The sequence below is a fragment of the Clarias gariepinus genome, chromosome 4 (assembly GCF_024256425.1).
Source record: "Clarias gariepinus isolate MV-2021 ecotype Netherlands chromosome 4, CGAR_prim_01v2, whole genome shotgun sequence".
Taxonomy (NCBI): Eukaryota; Metazoa; Chordata; class Actinopteri; order Siluriformes; family Clariidae; genus Clarias; species Clarias gariepinus.
The window spans coordinates 21,811,586-21,830,396 of NC_071103.1; the positions used below are offsets into that span (position 1 = coordinate 21,811,586).

Consider the following 18,811-nt stretch of genomic DNA (forward strand, 5'->3'; position numbering starts at 1 on the left):
TACTTCCTGCAGCACACAGTCTAAACACGTTCAGGCTCCAAGTGTTTTGTTCACCATCACACACACGCACACATACACACACAGAAAATTCACTAGCTGACTGATTAGTCTTTGCTTCATGTTGTGGTGCACTGGGCAGTTTGGATGATTTATATGCTTCCTTATTGCCTAGGGTGCCATTAATTACACATACTTTTTTTCAGAGTATATGGTTAGTCACTGTTTAATAATTTAAAGTTTTATGTGAAACTGTTGACATGGAAATGATTATTTTGTCTGGTATAGACTTATTCTAAATACTAAGTAAACATCCGAACTGTAAACAGCAACCTTTTGTTCTGCTTATACTTTACTGCCATAAAAACTAGAGCAAAACAGATTGCTTTGAATAATACATAGAAACAGCCTTTAGGCTAAAAGCAAAGATGGGATTGAGGAGTGGAAAACTAAGTTTATGTAAAACCAGTGATTCTGTGTTTAGGTTGTAATGATAGCCATCAGATGACCAGATTATGTATTTAATATTCTGTATTTTGCTGCTCTACAGATGTAACAACACCTCATGCATGTGTACAACACAACAATCAAAAAGTGGACAATGCTTATTTTTACATATTTTTTTCACCATGGACATTCCCTTGCCATCCTTTTTAGCATTCATTAGGTGATGTGTGGCTGTAATTGGTATGCTGTTACACTCATTAAACTCTTCAACCACAGTTATGATTACTAGCTGTGATCCCACGCGCTGCAGCTGTTCTTGTCGCTGTGCTTATGGAGGGCTCCCCCATCCCCTCTTCCACACTGACCTCAAAGGTGTCTTCGGTGTTTATCCCTGTTGCAGCAAAGACATTTCTTTGCATTACGCATAACAGTGATCGATTGGCCAATTTCTGTAATGTAAATGTAATCTATGACTATCTGAATACTTTTAGAAAAGCTCATATCTCTCACATAATCAGAGGGAATATGTCATCTAATCTGTGAGGTATGATGATGTCCTCGGACATATTGCGCACATTCTGAAATTCAATCGCCAGCTCATTCAGTCTCTCCTTCTCATACAATCAGACTTCGTTGAACATATGTCACATAGCACTGTGTGTGTGTGTGTGTTGGTGTCAGGGGTATGACTATCCATGCATGCATGAGCATGCATATATGTCCATGGGCATGCTTCACAGGGTAGTGATGATTGGGTGTGACAGCAAGATGGAGAGAGTGGGTGAGGAAGTGAGTGTGAGATGGAAAAGACAGGGATATATCAGTCTCTGGCTAAAGCTGGGCTGTATCACTATATTGGATGGCAGTTACACACAAATGTTGTCTGATGAAATGAGAAACATTTTAATTGAGACCACTGAGATGCAGTGGGTTGCCAAATTAAATTCCCAGTTATTCAGAAAATAAAAACAAATAAAAATAATGTTGTATCTCTTTTTTGTATCTGTAAGTGCATTTGTTAAGATAGTATTTAGAAATGCAGAGCATGGATGGCTACAGGCGTCATGCTTGTGCTGTGGAGAGAAGAGGTTGGAATGCTGGTATGGAATCCTGTTTACGCAGACTCTCTCTGAATATGGCTAAATTTAATGCATAAAGGACACAGAGGTCACAGCATAGCCTGGGTCAGCCTTCTTGCTTTGGAGATATGATACTGTCTCTCAGGCTATGTTGAGACTGCTTGCTGTATTACCCAAATCACAGTTTGTTTTTTTTCATTATGTTTTCACTTGAAGAGAAACCTTGAGGCTGATGTGACCTTTATCATCTGACCTTAACAGCAGAGAAAGAGAGAGAAAGAAAACTAAAGGAGAATAATAACATGAATTTGCATAAATTACATGATGGTAAGGATTGACTATATGTGCAGCATTTATTGAACCTGACTCAAGGAAGAATGTTTAATCTAAAATAATTAAAAAGTAATGAGTTACAGCTTCAAATAGAGAGGTGAGGTGTAATTATCTGCTTTTGTTATTGTTCCTGCATTTTATCTAACTCATATTTGATCTGGTTTGAAATGCATAAAATTTTGAGAGATGCCAAACAGGCACTTTTAGCATCTAACTGAATTATTAAGCAGAGCAAAAAATATGCAGATCCACAGACACTAAATAACTATATAAAATATTCAGTTATCTTACTCTTAATTTTTGAGGTATAACACACTGGTAGCTACTAACAGCCTGTATTAGAACACTTGTTAAAGAAATTCAGGACATAAAATACAATATAGGTTTTGTTAAACCAAAAATTACACAGCATCCAGATTGAGTTCAGACATAAAGCAAAATGAATTCATCTTTATTTTATAAAGTGCAGAAGAGCACACACTATAATGAGCTAGGCTATAAATTAGCTAACTTATGTTAACATGTGTTTAATAAATTCATTAATACATATATTTTCTGATTTAAAAAAGTCACACACATTTTGTCTGAGCACCATTAGCTGACTTCCTTTTATTGCCGCATAACGTTGCTGGGCCTCAACCTGACCCAGCTCATAACACTGCCTTCAAAAACTTGTACATTGGACACTATGCAAGATGGGTGCATCGCCTTATGCGCTTCCCTTCTTACCCTGATGGACACATCACTCTGGAACTTATAGGGACTTATCAGACACGCCTTTTTCCATTGCTTCAAAGTCCAATCATTACGCTCTCTAGCCTTTTTACTGATTAATCTTTCTAACAAGCTTTTTTTCTGGCCACATAGCTGTTTCATCACAATGCAGTGAGCATGAAATTAGCGACGGCAAGGTATAAAAACACAAATTTGGTCCCTTTGCAGCATTCTGTACTGGGCTACGGTGCTGAGGGAATGAGAGATGTGACAGGAACTGGAGGCAAGAGATGCGGAGAAACAATCTGCCTGGCCTGCAGCTGGATTATTTTGGGTCCTTTTCTTTTTTTTATTAGATAGCAGCTGGTGCTGAGAAACTCCATCAAAGTGTAGCCTGCACTTCAATCCTCCAATGATGAAAGTAGCCCCTGTTCACCTGAATGCACAAAGGCTTACTGAAAAGCTTCTTAATATGTCTACACTGCTCAACAGGAGAGCAATTATTCTATAGCAGCAAATGTTTTTATAATACTAATATGATTTCAGTAGATCCATTTAGTGGGTTAAATAATGATTTGAACACTACTTGATTCTAAATTGGAATAAACCTAAATTGCCATTTGTTAAACCCCTCCAGTTAAATGCTTACTGGTTGAGTCTGATTCAGGAAAGCCATTATGTTAGTAGGTATTGTGAGTTCTTGTCCAGCGTATAAGAGTTTTACTAATAGTGAACTTGGCTGTAACAATGTACTGTTAAGGAAAAACATTAATGAATTCTAATGAGACATTATTCTTTTTACCTGATAGGTGCTAATGTGAGCACAAAGAAGTGACGTTCAATATTCAGATTATTGTGGTGCTGACATTTTCAGCTGTCTTTATGATTGATTTAGTAACATAGGTACACTAACATTTTCCTCCTCTTTACACACAACCAGTATATACAAGGGGTGTTTTGAAAATCGATTGATAACTTGTTGCCAACTTGCAGAAAAGACGCATATGTCTGGGGAAACTGTACACACAATCATTTATGAACATTACTTGCTCCAAGAAATTTTTACATATTTGGGCTATTAAAGAAGTTCCTGGGAGGCCAGCTTTTCAGACATCAAAACAATTTTTCAAAACAAACTTTCCACCTTTATGGTATTCACGCACAAGTAAAATGTTGGCATAAGTGTAGCAGAGAATTATATAGAGAAATAAAGGTAGTTTTTGTGTTCTGTGTTCTGTTATTTTTCACAATTAAAAGTCCTGGTTTGACTTGAACAGTCCCCTTATACTCTGCCCCAGCCAGCATAAGCATACTTTTTATTTTACGGTTTTATCTATACATAAATAAAATTCTTTAAAAATTGTATTGTAAGTTGTCGGTTTTAGGTGGTATGAGAGGACATTTTCTGCATTGATGCTCTAATTTCTCTGCCTTGGTCTCTTTGGGCTGCTTAAGTCTCTTGTTTCCTTCTGGCATCTTCAATCACAATTCCTTCATTTTCTGGTTCAAAATGATAGAACCCTGATACATCTTTTAATAAATACTTGAACTTAATACTTGGCACCTGGTATATTGCCATTTTGATCCTCACCCTTTACATAGTGTATGAGATTGCAGTTGTATATCAGGTGTGGAATCCTACAGGACCATAGACAGTAATTCATTTCAAAGAGAGATGAGGACATCTACTAAAAAAATAACTGTGTTATCTGTACAACAATGTTAAACCTACTGTAACACACTCAGTTAAGTTGGATGTCAAACAGCAGTAAGAGCTACTATGACATAAATTTGTTATTTAGTTATTTAAAGCATGATTTACTTTTAACCAATCTTATAATTTTAACAACATCTCTTCAAAATACTTTTATGAGAATTCCATTGAAAAAAAGTAAAATGAGTGTAAAGTTGAATTAAGTTTCATCTTATAAAACCTAATCTACTTCTCTTCTTTCCCTCCTTTATTAAACCACTCGCACTTCAGTGAAAGTTACCACACTGTTCTTGTGCTGTAGGGATGTAACTGAATATAAAAACATTATTCAAAATTACCAATGTGATGATAACAGCTAGAATAAAAAGACAATAATATGAAATACAATATTCTTTTTTTTTTTTTTTAAACTTGCCAGAAAGTATCTTTGGGTATCTGGTTGAGACTAGATGGGTTGAAATCCCTCAATGCAACAAAATTAAATTGCAGAAGCTACAGGTTTTTACTGTCCTGCAGGCACTAACCCATTAATGGACTTGTGCTAGACTTTGTCCATTAACATGAACATATAGCATCCATTCAGTCATGATTGGGTCTAATTATGCAGCATGTTAACAAAGTCGGCATTTTCGATCTTTGGTTAGAATTCAAATACAGATCCAGATATTTGTGACCCTTTTTTGTGTGCGTGTATGTGTGATTTCTTGTTTTCTACATTAAATAATTAAATGATTTTACAGTACGTATTAAACAGTAAATCACAAAACGTACCTTTCCCTTATCTTGAACAAACCCTCTATGATCTAGAAGGGTAATCTTGCTGTTCTGGTCATCTCCACTCACCAATATCCAGAACAATAACTGACATTCAGCACATAGCAACATATACCGATGTATACAGCTCTGGAAAAAAAATTAGCAGTTTCTCAAATTTTATATACTTTTTATAGTGGTATATTTAGGTGAAATTAAGTTTTTTTTAATTCTATAAATTACTGTTCACATTTGTCCTTAATTCCAAATAGAAATATTGTAATTAAGACCATATATTTAAAGAAAATGACAGCATATTAATAACAAAAAGCATGGTTTGCAGATCTTAATTAATGCAAAGAAAACAAACTCATATCATTTTTTTAAACAATGTGGCACTGATGTATTAACTAAGGAACATTCAGAAATCAGTATTTGGTGGATTAACCATGATTTGAAATTAAAGCTTTCATGTGTCTTGGCATGCTCTCCAACAGTCTTTTATGTTGCTATTGGGTAAATTTATGCCACTCTTTGTGCAAAAAATACAAGCAGCTCAGGTTTGTTTGATCGCTTGTGACCATCCATATTCCTATTGATCATGTTCCAGGGGTTTTCAATAAGGTTCTGATCTGGGGATTGGGCTGCTGACAAGACTTCCAGATGATTACCTATCCTTTTCCACATTTCATAGTTGGTGTGAGACACTGTGGCTGGTAGGCCTCTCCAGGTCTCCATCTAACCATAAGATGGTAAGCAAAACTGAAAATCGAACTCATCAGAGAAGATGACCTTACTCAAGTCCTCTATGCTCCAATTCCAGTGGTCTTTTGCAAAGCTCAACCTCAAATCTCTTCTTTGCTTCTCACTGATGAAGGCCTTTTTTCTGTCTTTACCTTGCCTCAAGGAGTCTGTTTATAACTGGCCTCACAGTGCTCTTTACCCCAGCCTTAGTTTGCCATTGAGCTTAAAGGTCACTTGATATCATCTTATGGTTGTTGAGTGACATTCAAATGAGTTTTTGGTCATCCCTGTCAGTGGAGATTCCTTTTCACCCTCTGTCAGTCTGTAGTTTTGTTGTCCCCAGTGTCTGCTTGACCTTGTTTTTTTAGGCTTCACTGGATGGAAATAAGCTGACACCCACTGTATCCCTGTACATGTAAAGCGTCTCATTTAAAACTTTACTTTTAAACCTTTCTAGCATTTTTTTGCCATCTAACTGGTCACATGGCAAAAAAAATAAATAATGACCAGTTATTGGCTTTTATACTTTTACTCAGTAAATTAGATTTGATTCACAACTTTACACTTGTGCATTTTTCCTGCTTTCAATACATAACTTTGAAGATCTGACTGTTTATGTACTGCCTAAGCTATTCCACCCATTGGCAGGGGCATTTGCAAAGAGATAATGAATTACATGTATAACTGATTGGAGTGAAACACCTAGCTTATAGCTTGGTAGTGATAAAATTTAATAAGTAAAAAGTCTTACAACACGCGAAATAAGGACATAACATTAATTTCTCAATCTTCCTTTAACACACATGTGCATGTTTTGAGTTATCTACTGTATAAATATGAAGTCTGTGTCACTTTTCTTACATTTGGCAGACGCTCTTATCCAGATTGACTTACATTTTTATCTCATTATACATCTAGGCAGTTGAGGGTTAATGGCCTTGCTCAAGGGCCCAACAGTGGCAACTTGGTGGTTGTGGGGTTTGAACCTGGGATCTTCCAAACCATAGTCCAATGCCTTAACCACTGAGCTACCCCTGGCCCCTTTTCTTCTTCTCCTCCTTTTCACTCTGAGCTATTCATCTCTCATTTCTACTTGAGAAGAAGGCATACATTAAACCTTTCCTTTCCACTGTTAACTAACCCTATCCATCCATCAACTTGTTATCCCACTAATTAAGTGCTTAAATTAATCAGGCAGCACAGACTATAGATGAGAGTGGGGAAGGATGGAGGTTCCTCCTCTGCTCTCTGCTTGTTCTGTTCCTTCAACATTAATAATGTTTATGTAGCAACTACATTGTTAATGTCTCTGATTGAAGTTAAGTTCAAAATTCTTTAATTAAGAAATTATGCCTTATTTCTATGGGGACAGTTAATCTCATCTTAATTGTGCTGCCAGTGTTTGTGGACATGCTAAATTAGCAGCAATAAATTGCAGTCAAAATAATGATGAGAAATATCATAATACTACTTAAATATATATTATTTACACATTGTTTGACAAACAGCGAAAAACAAAATGAGAAGATGATTTTCCATTTAGAGCTTAATATATTACCAATAAATAAGTGTTTATCTCTGCACATGCTATGAGCATTCCGTTAAATTATCTATAACTTGTTGGATAATCTATATCAAAGGTTAGATTTTGTTCGCATTCTGACCTGTGTTATGGAGATATTAGGAGACTTTGTAAGTCTTGATGACTGTTCCTGTCTTTATTTGCACATTAATACTTCTGGCAGAATCCAATCAGGCTGGGGTTAAAGGGGATTATTGCAGCTCTTAGGCCAGCTCTCAGGAGCCTGATTAAAGGGTTTAGAGAGCTTTTGCATGCAGTGTCTGCTACATAGACAGGTTTAGACCCAATGAGTTTGTACTGGTCTACATGTGGATTTATCAAGCGACATTAAGGCTGTTCTTTGATACCATCCTCCTTAGACTGTCAGGAAGAAAATTTTCCCTGTATCTTATGCAGTACATCTCCAGAATGCTAGTTGATGCTCATGATGTGGAATGTCAAAAAAAAAAAAAAAACTTGTCCTATATACTGTACAGTATGCAACATGTAAAGCACAAATAAAAATGCTGTCCAAATTTTGAGTTTAGTGTTCAAGGTTTATTTCAGACACAGATTTAAAGGAGTAATAAAAAAATGTAAATGTTTAAAAAAAAAATTATCTTTGCTGTTTGCATTGCAAATTATAAGAGAAAATTAATAATGCTTCTCTCTGACCCTTACCTCATGCTTACATGAGACTACAGTATGTATACCTCTGAAGGTCATTTTTCAAGGTAAAGAGGAGGTTCTTTATTCCAGTCATGATTGATGATCATTTCAGAGCCAGGAAAAAAATGGCCTAAACTTAAGAAACTATCAGATTAAACTAACACATAAACTACACCTTTATTAGAAATTAGTCAATTAATTGTTAGTTATTGGTATTTTTTTTTAACAATAGTCAAATATGTTCACCAGAAGAATAAACTTACCAGGATACTGTACATTGTTTAAAAATACTGTACATTTAAATATGTATTTTAAAATACATTGAACACCTTGAAAAATGTAAATAAATAAATCATTTGAAAATCTATTGCTGATTTCAAGACAGCAGCACCAGTCACTTCTAGTCCTTCTTTCTTGTTCAGTAACATCGGGCTACAGATTTAAGTCCATATGTTTGGATCCTGACTCCAAGCATGCTCTTATGTTCCTGACCCCCTGGAGTGAGTCAGGAAGGAGTTTTCCTCCTCTCCTGTGGTCTGCACATATGTTTCAGGATGCAGGAGTCTTATGCAGCCTACCTCACATGGTAACTACAGTGGCATTGAACATAAAGACAGTGTGTTTGGCACTTTACAAAATGCGATTCCACTGGCAAAGACCTGCATGCTTGAACACAGCTTTATTACCCCCAGTACACTTGGGATGCTGAAACGTCATAATACAGTGCACTGCAACTTTATAGCGATGCCAGGTGACCTTGGATAGCGGTCGATAAATAAGGGGACTGTTTGATTGCGCAAAGCGAATGAGAAGAGGAGGTAGGCAGTAAAGAGAGAGTTAAATGAAATTCCTACACAGTGGGAGTGTGATGGGAGATAGGGGGAGGAGGCAGAAGCTGGTGTATTGAACATGAAAGGATGGATTAAAAGTCACCTTGCAGCATTACAGAGATGAGAGAAGAAGGTGCATCTTGTGCTTTCCCATGGATAATCTGTGTGTAGCATACATGGCAATACTTGTCATACATATAAATAAATCTTCTCTTCTCTTTAAAAATAACTGAATGAATGAATGTTTTTTAAGGATAAGGTCTGACTCTTTAGAATGGTATCTTATGTTATTTTATTTTTGTTCACATTTATTTACACTTCCATACAAAACTCTCAAGCCTTCATATTGGTTTATTCATTTTACTGTAATAACAAATGCAGTCTTCACTCTGGGAAAAACTAAGAGCTGGCATTTTGTGCTATTAACTGTTAATCAACAAGGCATGATCAAGAAACAAGAAACACCTGTCAATGTCCAATATTTCTGATTTGTTGGTTCAAACAAAAGGTTTCATGTAGTTAATTGTTTAACACATTTAGATATACTGTAAAGATCATGAAATCAAAATCATGAAATCACGTATACACCTCTATAATTAAAAATACTGTGCTAAAATATGTCATTGCCTTACCATGTACATTAAAACCCCACATGTTGAGTACTGTATATACAGTCCAGTTCTCAAACTCTTAAAAAACCTTTAGAAGATCAATACACAGACTTATACACCCAATTATGTACCTGAATGCTTTATTAGCAATTCCACCTTGCTAACATTTTCTTTAAAACCCTCATTTTTTCCATATAGGGCTAAAAGTTAAATTATACACTTTTATCTTCTGTATTCCAAATAAACGATCCTCAACAAGATCTTGCTAATCACAGGCTAGCAACAGAATAGCTTAAAGCTGTTCTTATGACTAATACAGCCTTCCTTTTGGTACATAAGAAAGGTCATACATTATTTGTTTATAATGAAGCCTGCACATTCCTAGAGAAGCTCTTTCTTATTGTTCCTGCTTCAACCAGGTTGTGAGAAGTATTAATCCTTTAATTGGATGACATTGATGTGCGGCATTGATTGTTTCTTTATCTGTGTAAGGGACCCACATCCTCATCTAACCTACCACCTTCACCTTCATCACCTTACTGATTTTGATAACATCGTCCAAATGCTGCATCTTCAACCCTGTTTCTGCTTCTAATCTTACAAATACGAGCACCCAATACAAAGCAACATGGCGGCTAAGTGAACCCGGTGGAAAACAGAATAGGTGTGCATGGATCAAATGCATTCCCAGTCAGCCCTAAAATAAGTAGTGTAAAGGAAACAAACTGATTGCACTGGACAATAATTTATTCATTCCTGCATTCAGAAAGCATTTTACTCTTCTTCCTGGGAACACTAGTGATAAAGATGGGATGCAATAAGGATGAGCCACAAGCTCAATGCAATCCATATCTCTCTCTCTCTCTCTCTCTCTCTCTCTCTCTCACACACACACACACACACACACACACACACACACACACACACACACACATACACACACACACACACACACAAATACACACTTTTAAAAAATAAAACACAACGGCACCACCATGCTCCTTTTACCAATGAATTTCACTTTTTTGCATTTTGAAATCCACTACAAAATATAAATCTATACACTTACCATTTAGGATTACCACCTTCCTTTCACCCCTCCTGTTGACTGTGAAGAGTTAAAACACTTCAACCTGAAGCGCACTGTTTGTGCTATCGCTCTCCAGGCAATCCCCTTTAATACTGATGGACAGGAATTGGATCAAACCGTGTGCATTACACAGAGGCACATGCAACTTTCATCACAAGGTGCTCAACATCAGGAATGACGTCTGAACGGCTGAATACAATTTATAAACAAACGCTCAATCACAAACATGGTGTCTTCAGCTGCCACCAGACACAAGCCGTTTATCCGGCCATAGCTGTGGCAGCTGTGTTATGTTTATCTGCTGGACTGAAACAAGTATGAAGTGCTGCAGACATCACTAGAGAAGACACACTATGATTTAGGCATTCAGCCACTACTTCAGTGTAAGAGCAAGTTGTGTCTGGCATTCACTATATTGCAGGCTGTGAGTGTGAAAGGTTTTGTTTGTTAGATGTAATAGTATTCATTGGTTATGTATCAATGAATATATAATGACTTCATGTGTTACAAACATTTACCGGTTGCCGAGTCCCCAGGGCCAGAATTAGTCGTTATGTCTCAAAACCTCTACAAAAGAATAATAACAAATAAAATAAAAAAACTTGCTGTGTGTGATATACAATAAAATTCACAAACTGTCTTATTAACATTCTGCTTGAAAACACAATGCCCTTTATGAAGCAGGTTTCCCACTGCTTCAATAAGTAGTTTTTGTGGGTTTTGTTTTTAATGAAAATCGTGTTTGTTGTGTTTGAGAACAGATTACGATGTCTGGTGAAACAACTAGAGCGGGGTGAGGCCTCTGTTGTTGACCTAAAGAAGAACCTGGAGTATGCAGCATCTGTACTGGAGTCAGTGTACATCGAGGAGACACGGTAATATAAACACCAATGGCACATGTGTCTATTCATTAATAAATATCACTAATGTAAAGCAGATCTGCAATCAACACTCTTTTTCACTCATTCTCCTTGACTATTTGTGGAAATATACTCAAATTTATCCTAGTGCCAGAAGCCTGAGGTCAAATATAAATGTTATTAAGTGCTGTAAACAAGACCACTGCAGACGTGCTCCAAGCCGTGATGTTATAAAGTGGAGGAGTGACAAGTGAATGATTGCATGTGTTCAGGGACCTAATGTGACCATAGATCTCTTGTTGTTCTTCTTATTACATTTGCCACATGTCTGCTTTCCAGTACTTGGAGTTATCCACACACACACACACACACACACACACACACACACACACACGATAAACATAACACTATATATATATATATATAATGTGTGTGTGTGTGTGTGTGTGTGTGTGTGTGTGTGTGTGTGTGTGTGTGTGTGTATCCTCTTGTGCAGACGGCTGGTGGATACAGAAGATGAGCTTAGTGACATCCAATCGGATTCGGTGCCTTCAGAAGTTCGGGATTGGTTGGCCTCTACCTTTACGCGACAGATGGGTTTGATGCTTAGGCGGACGGAGGAAAAGCCACGTTTCCGCAGTATTGTGCATGCTGTGCAGGCTGGTATATTTGTAGAGAGGTATGTGATAGACCGGAACATTACATATAACAAAGACCTTCAGTACCACCAAAGTAAAAGAAGTTTTCTTAAAAGTTAACAGTTGCATAGTACAGAAGAAAAACACTGACCTTATATTGTCCTTAAATTCTAGTTTATGTTATCTCTCTGTGACAGGATGTACCGGCGGACGTCGAACATGGTAGGATTAAGCTATCCACCCAGCGTGATCACAGTACTAAAGGTATTAGGAGTTCAACCTAGGGGTGGGTGTTATGACGGAAAATATCTTGGGACCATTTTATCTGGACTGCATTTCTATGACACACATGTATCATGTTAGAAAGTTTAACAAACAATTAACCTGCAAAATTTTACAATTGCATTTACGTATTGTAATATTTAGTCCAAGCTATGGGCCAACAAATTAGGCCAAGCAAAGTCTGCCTCATCCATGAGCTCAAATTGTCCACTCGAGTCTACATTAGAAAGCATATGCGAAAAATTTATAAGAGGCGCATAATCCAACCTGTGTTTACTGAATCAATTATTTTATGTTAATAACGCTTTTTGTATACCTGCGCAATGTATCATGTCTGTGGAAAACGGCTGCTCTCCTGAGAGATGGCAGAATCACAGGAAAGCAAACACAACTGTTTAATCATCCAAAGTGCAAAATTGATCCGAGTTATATGGTGAGCCAGAGGCCTCAAAGAGTTTACATGTCAAATAGATGGATATGTACAGACATCAAATAAAATATAATGTACAAATATACCAAACATAATAAATGTACATGGTGTATTTTCCATCAACTTCATTTTCATTTTTTATCACCTGTATAACCCCTGAAAAGGCAGTGTAGAATTCTCTTGCAATGTTTATCAATATCTATTAGCATTAGCATCATGTATTAGCATTATCTTCATCTGTCAGGGTTATTTACTTCTTATGTACAGCTTCCCGAGGTTTTGGCAAAAACATGTCGGTAGATTTGACAAATGTGGGTTTGGATTGGATATGATGCCCTAGCCACTGATGTTCTGCTTGGCCCAAGGTGTCTGACTGATGGATCATGTTTTTGTGAGCCTTAGCGATAGAGGAATGTGCTGCCAGTGGTCTTTACCCCAGGGTCCTCTAAGCTTTTTGCCTCTGACAGAGACTGAGCACAGCGGAAACCTTTCAATTTTGAAATTTGAATCTTTAATGTGCTGTATTTCAGATTTTAGCTGTAAAGCCCCGTCAAATCTATATGGAACTTTATGTCAGACTGAAGGAAATGTAAAAAGGCAGGCTAAGAAGTTAGATCAATAAATTAGCCACAGGCATTATGTGGTGTAGTTTATGCATTATTATTGGATTATTGAAATTCATTTACTAAGTCCAGCAACTCCTATAGAGCATTTATAGGAAATGTTTACTAGTTCACTGACTATGTTCACACTCCCGTTCATTACCTTACCTTTATTGTAATGATAATTAATTATGTTTTTAGAACATTGTAAAGGTGAATGTGTTCTGAAAATCACATCAGGTCACATAAATATACAAAAAAGGACTTCAATCATCAAATACCATTTTTGACTATACCCATAGAGGCATTTTTCTATATATTCTACTATACTATAAAACTGACTATTTTTTAAACATATTAATAAGATGAATGATGGTGGGTTTTTTGTTTGTTTTGATTTTTTTTAGCACGTGGACACATGGTCATTTGATGTGTTTGCGCTGAACGATGCAAGTGGAGATCATGCACTAAAATTTATATTTTATGAGCTCCTCACCAGATATGACCTGATCAGTCGCTTCAAGGTAACCTACTGAAATGATTGCAATTGTAACTGTTTATTTATTTATTAATTACATTTTTTGTAATCACATATAATACATATGTAAAATGTGTCACTAACTGTTTTTGTGACTAACAGAATTTCCATCATGTGTTCGTGTTTTAAATTTTTTAGATCCCCATCTCTGCACTGGTGTCATTTGTAGAGGCACTTGAAGTGGGCTACACTAAACACAAAAACCCATACCATAACCTTGTCCATGCAGCAGATGTCACTCAAACTGTACACTATTTTTTGCTCAAGACAGGCATGGTGGTAGGTAAACTTAAGGGCTTAGAGCCTATGACCTATACAACTGCCTTTACTCTTTGTGTGTTTGGATGTATGCATGTACAGTAGACTGTACAGTATGTGAGCCTGAAATGCACTAAACCTGACCATGCAGAATATATGGGGTGTAGAAGCAAGATTCAGCAGGATATATGGGGTAGAGTGAATCATTGTGCTCGGGTTCCTATCGATTGGGAGTTAATCTCCTCTGACTTCCTCAAAATGAAGCCTGGCACTGTTGGAGTCATGCTCATTAACCCCTCAGTGAAGTGTGCTGCCATTAAATTGGCATTTAGAAGAATGATAGCAATACAGCACTGAACATGGTTACTCATTGTTCTGAGAGTTTATATCACAACACATTTATTGTCTAGTACAAAAGAAAAATAATTTGATACTGGAATGATTTTGTAATCAAGGAAACCTTTATTTTTTTTTACTTTAATTATAAAAACAAAAGAACATTCACTAGTTGTCTTAACCTTATCATGGTGGATCAGTAACACTGGTCTCAAGGTGGGAATTTACCCTATATTGTACAAGTTTTGTTGATGTTAAGTATGTGGTATTTATAGGATGAGGGTACTACATGAGGTGATTTTAAACTGATGCCAGCATATTTAGCATATTACCCCTCCCTGCATTGTGTTGTTTTGTCATGAAAAACTGTTAGCCTGAGCATGAGCTTTTAGCATGGCTTATGATTGTTTAGGGCATTTTTTTGTCACAAAATTGCTTGATTCTAGTTGTTACACAGAAACTCTAAAAACAGGGTGAGAGCTATGGAGCATTATATTGTACTAGAAGTGAAGTACATAAGATTGGGCAATAACACATTGGCCAATACAGTATATGGTTTAAACTATGTACGTCATTTTAAACTACTTAACAAAAACCTAAAAAATGTAATAATAATGATAAGAACTAACGACAACAAAATGATGCAGCTTCCAGCCGTGAATTCAAACCAGAAGCAGATAGAGTAGTAGCGAAGCCGATCCAAAAACAGAGAATGTGCCCGCCTCTAGTTTCTAAATGACTGGTATTGCCCCTGCTTAAGCCGCTGGTTGGATGGAATTGTGGCAGCGTTCTAATGTTGCCACAGTCCAGGCTAACGTAGTTCAAACACACAGCAATAAGCCTAAATGCACAGGAGAGAATTAGCATGCAAAAATTAGTTTAAAAGTAAACACGCAAATATATACTCAGCAAAATAAGAAACGTACCTTTTTTAGGACTGTGTATTTCAACAATAATGTTGTAAAAATCCAAATAACTTTACAGATCTTTATTGTAAAGGGTTTAAACAATGTTTTCCATGCATGTTCAATTAACCATAATCAATTAATTACCATGCACCTGTGGAATGGTCGTTAAGACCTTAACAGCTTACAGAAAGTAGGCATTTAAGGTCACAGTTCTAAAAACGCAAGACACTTAAGAGACTTGTCTACCGACTGTAAAAAACACCCAAAGAAAGATGCCCAGGGTCCCTGCTCATCTGCGTAAACGTGCATTAGGCATGCTGCAGGGAGGCATGAGGACACACAATATTGGACATAATATTGTGTTTTAATCTTATGGTTAATCAATGTATTAGAAATAAGTGAAATATTGGTCTGCCAGTTTCGTGATAGACAGTATATGGTAATAACAATTTATTGCTTGAACAGGTTTTATTGTGTTGGTCACATAATTTACTAAAGTAAGCTGTAAAATACAACACAGTATTATGGGTCAAAAATGTATGATTCATCTAACACAATGACTTTGGGGTATTCTTGACTGCCGAATCCTCCTTGCTTCCTGTGCTTCTTTTCTTTTCTTGCAGCACTGGCTGACAGAGTTAGAAATCTTTGCGATGATATTTGCAGCATCAATACATGATTATGAACACACCGGAACTACTAACAATTTTCACATACAAACAAGGTATCAATTATTATTTTTAACATCTAAAAAGAAGATCCTTAGTCTCATAGTGTGATATGCCCAGTCCATATTATGTTTTATGTATTTCATTAGATCAGACACTGCAATATTGTACAATGACCGTGCAGTACAGGAGAACCATCACGTGAGTTCTGCTTATCGACTCTTACAGGAGGACGATGAAATGAATATTCTTTATAACTTATCAAAAGATGACTGGAGGTAAGAAAGGAGACTTAATCAACACAAGTAAAATATAAATACTATTATACTATATGATTTACTGTGTTTTTTAAATATATACAGTATAACACAGTAAACATATGTATGTATGTATATTGTGTATGTGTGTGTGTGTTTGTGTGTTTGCTACTCTGCCTTTAGAGAGTTCCGAACACTGGTAGTTGAGATGGTTTTGGCCACAGACATGTCCTGTCACTTCCAGCAGGTCAAAGCCATGAAGAATTTCCTTCAGCAGCCAGAGGCGTGAGTGTATTTGCCTTTAACAGCATTACTTAGTATAATAAAGCCATCCATCCAAGCTGAATGTCGAGAGATTGTTGAAAGGAGTCATTCTGGTTGTGATCTGCAGGATTGACAAACCAAAGGCTTTATCACTGTTATTGCACACTGCGGACATCAGCCACCCTGCCAAAAAGTGGGATATGCATTATCGCTGGACCACATCTCTGCTGGAGGAGTTCTTTAGACAGGTTTGTGCTCTGCATACCATTAATGACCATTATGGCTTGACAGAAATTTGCACTTGGAGCCTTGTGGTTATTTCTTCTGCCAACAACACTGCTACTGTATAAGCCATAGTTGTTTCATGATTAATTACTCTAATGTGTGTAAAAACAAATGTTTATCCATCTTAAAATGCTTTTTATTTATTTAATTATTTTTTTATGGGGGTGGGGGGTGACAGTGTAAAACACCTGTATATTCCAATAGTGTCAGGTATTGACATTTGGCACAGTCTTTACAACAAATATGGATGTCATATAAGAATTATTTTATTTTATTTATTATGTTTGTTTGTACATTGTTGTGTACAGTACTTTTGTCTTTAATAATGATCATAATTTGTTGAATGCTTCTGCATTTTGAAGGACATATTTGCTCTTGAGTTATTTTTTTCTGGATAACGTTGCTGTGCTGCATTTAGTAACTTAATAGCAGTAACCCTGAATTTATTAAGATAGTAAGGATAAGCTTAATTGCCTTGGATTTACCTAGTTACTTACCATTCCTGTATATGATTTTCAACTTTATAAATCCTAAATGTTTACTTTCCAGAGTTACAATAATAGAAGTTTTGTATTTTCCAGATGTGAGCAGCATGCAATGCTTTTGTTTTTCTGTTATTCTAGTTTTGCTCTCTGCACATTTTCAAACTTTTGCATTTTTCCCAAAAACTAGGTCAGTAAAGTTGAAAGAATGGTACAGTATTCTTATCAATGTTTTGCCAATGTGCTATTTATTAACCTGCTAATATAATTCAAGCAGGATTAATTCAGCAGTAATGATTTTTTTTTCTGTTGAGTTAATTTCTCACTTTTTTTTTAGTCCTTAAGATTTCTGACAATAATCTGACTGCAGAGCATGCAGCAAACAATGATATTGTGCCAGAATGCTGCTCCCTTCAGTGCTGATCATGTAATTCTATTTATTAAGCTGTATACCCTCTTTTAGCTTTAACATATATTCTATATCCTCTACTGCCATGAAAACGTATTTGCCCCCTTCTCATTTTATTTTTTAATCATTAAGATTATCAAACAAAAAATACAAAATACAGTTTACAGTTTTTAAATGATTATTTAATTTATTGCAGGGGAAAAATAAATACCTGGCCCTATGTGAAAAAGTAATCAAGCTTTTACTTTGATTGCAATCAAGATTTTGAGATAATAGGAAATGAGTCTTCTTTGAAGAATTGTTTTAATTCAGCCGCATTGGAAGGTTTCAAGCATGAACAGTCTGTTTAAGGTCATTTCAATCAAATTTAAGTGCAGACTTTGACTACACCAAAACTTTTTTTTTTTTTTGAGCCAATCAGCGGTTGGCTGTTGTGTTTCGAGTTAATGTCCAGCTAAATGACCCAAGAGCATTTGAGGACATGAACCAATGACTGGAAATTCTCCTTCCAGATTTTCTGGTAGAGCACAAAATTTGTGGTTCTATTACTAATTGGCAAGTGTCGAGGTCCAGACAATACACTACCACCACCATGTTTAACTTTTGGTATGATGCCCTATTTATAATTCGCTCTTGTAGTTAAACTTTTGTCTTATCAGTGTACAGAATATTGATCTAATATCTAAAGTAACTACTTTTACCATGTAACTCCCTCATGCATGCCATTTTTGCCCAGTTTCTTTCTTATTGTTGAATTTTGAACATTGACCGTAACTTAGGCAAGTGAGGTCTGCAGTTCCTTAGATGTTGTTCTGCGTTCTTTTTTGAAATCCTGGATAAGTTGTTTTTGTGCTCTTTGATTAATTTTGATAAACAGACACTCCAGGGAAGCTTCACCACTGTTTAAAGTGAAACTGTTTTCTCCATTTGTGGAAAATGGCTCTAACTGTGGTTCACAGGAGTACCAAAGCCTGAGAAATGGATTGGTAACCCTTTCCGTACTGATACATCTCAGTTGCATATAGTGTCTCATCTGTTCTTGGATTATTTTT

At 36.3% G+C, this 18,811-nt stretch overlaps 1 protein-coding gene across 7 annotated transcripts in view; it reads left to right on the forward strand.

Annotated features, from left to right (window-relative positions):
• pde1ca (phosphodiesterase 1C, calmodulin-dependent a) overlaps window positions 1-18,811 on the forward strand; it is a 76,913-nt gene that overhangs the window by 42,565 nt on the left and 15,537 nt on the right. For all 7 annotated transcript variants that reach the window (XM_053494573.1, XM_053494567.1, XM_053494568.1 and 4 more), the window contains 9 exons: window positions 11,304-11,417; window positions 11,899-12,081; window positions 12,238-12,304; window positions 13,762-13,878; window positions 14,031-14,171; window positions 16,018-16,118; window positions 16,212-16,340; window positions 16,503-16,604; window positions 16,711-16,831. In XM_053494573.1, coding sequence (XP_053350548.1) covers window positions 11,304-11,417; window positions 11,899-12,081; window positions 12,238-12,304; window positions 13,762-13,878; window positions 14,031-14,171; window positions 16,018-16,118; window positions 16,212-16,340; window positions 16,503-16,604; window positions 16,711-16,831 — 1,075 coding nt within the window. The remainder of the gene's footprint in view (window positions 1-11,303; window positions 11,418-11,898; window positions 12,082-12,237; window positions 12,305-13,761; window positions 13,879-14,030; window positions 14,172-16,017; window positions 16,119-16,211; window positions 16,341-16,502; window positions 16,605-16,710; window positions 16,832-18,811) is intronic.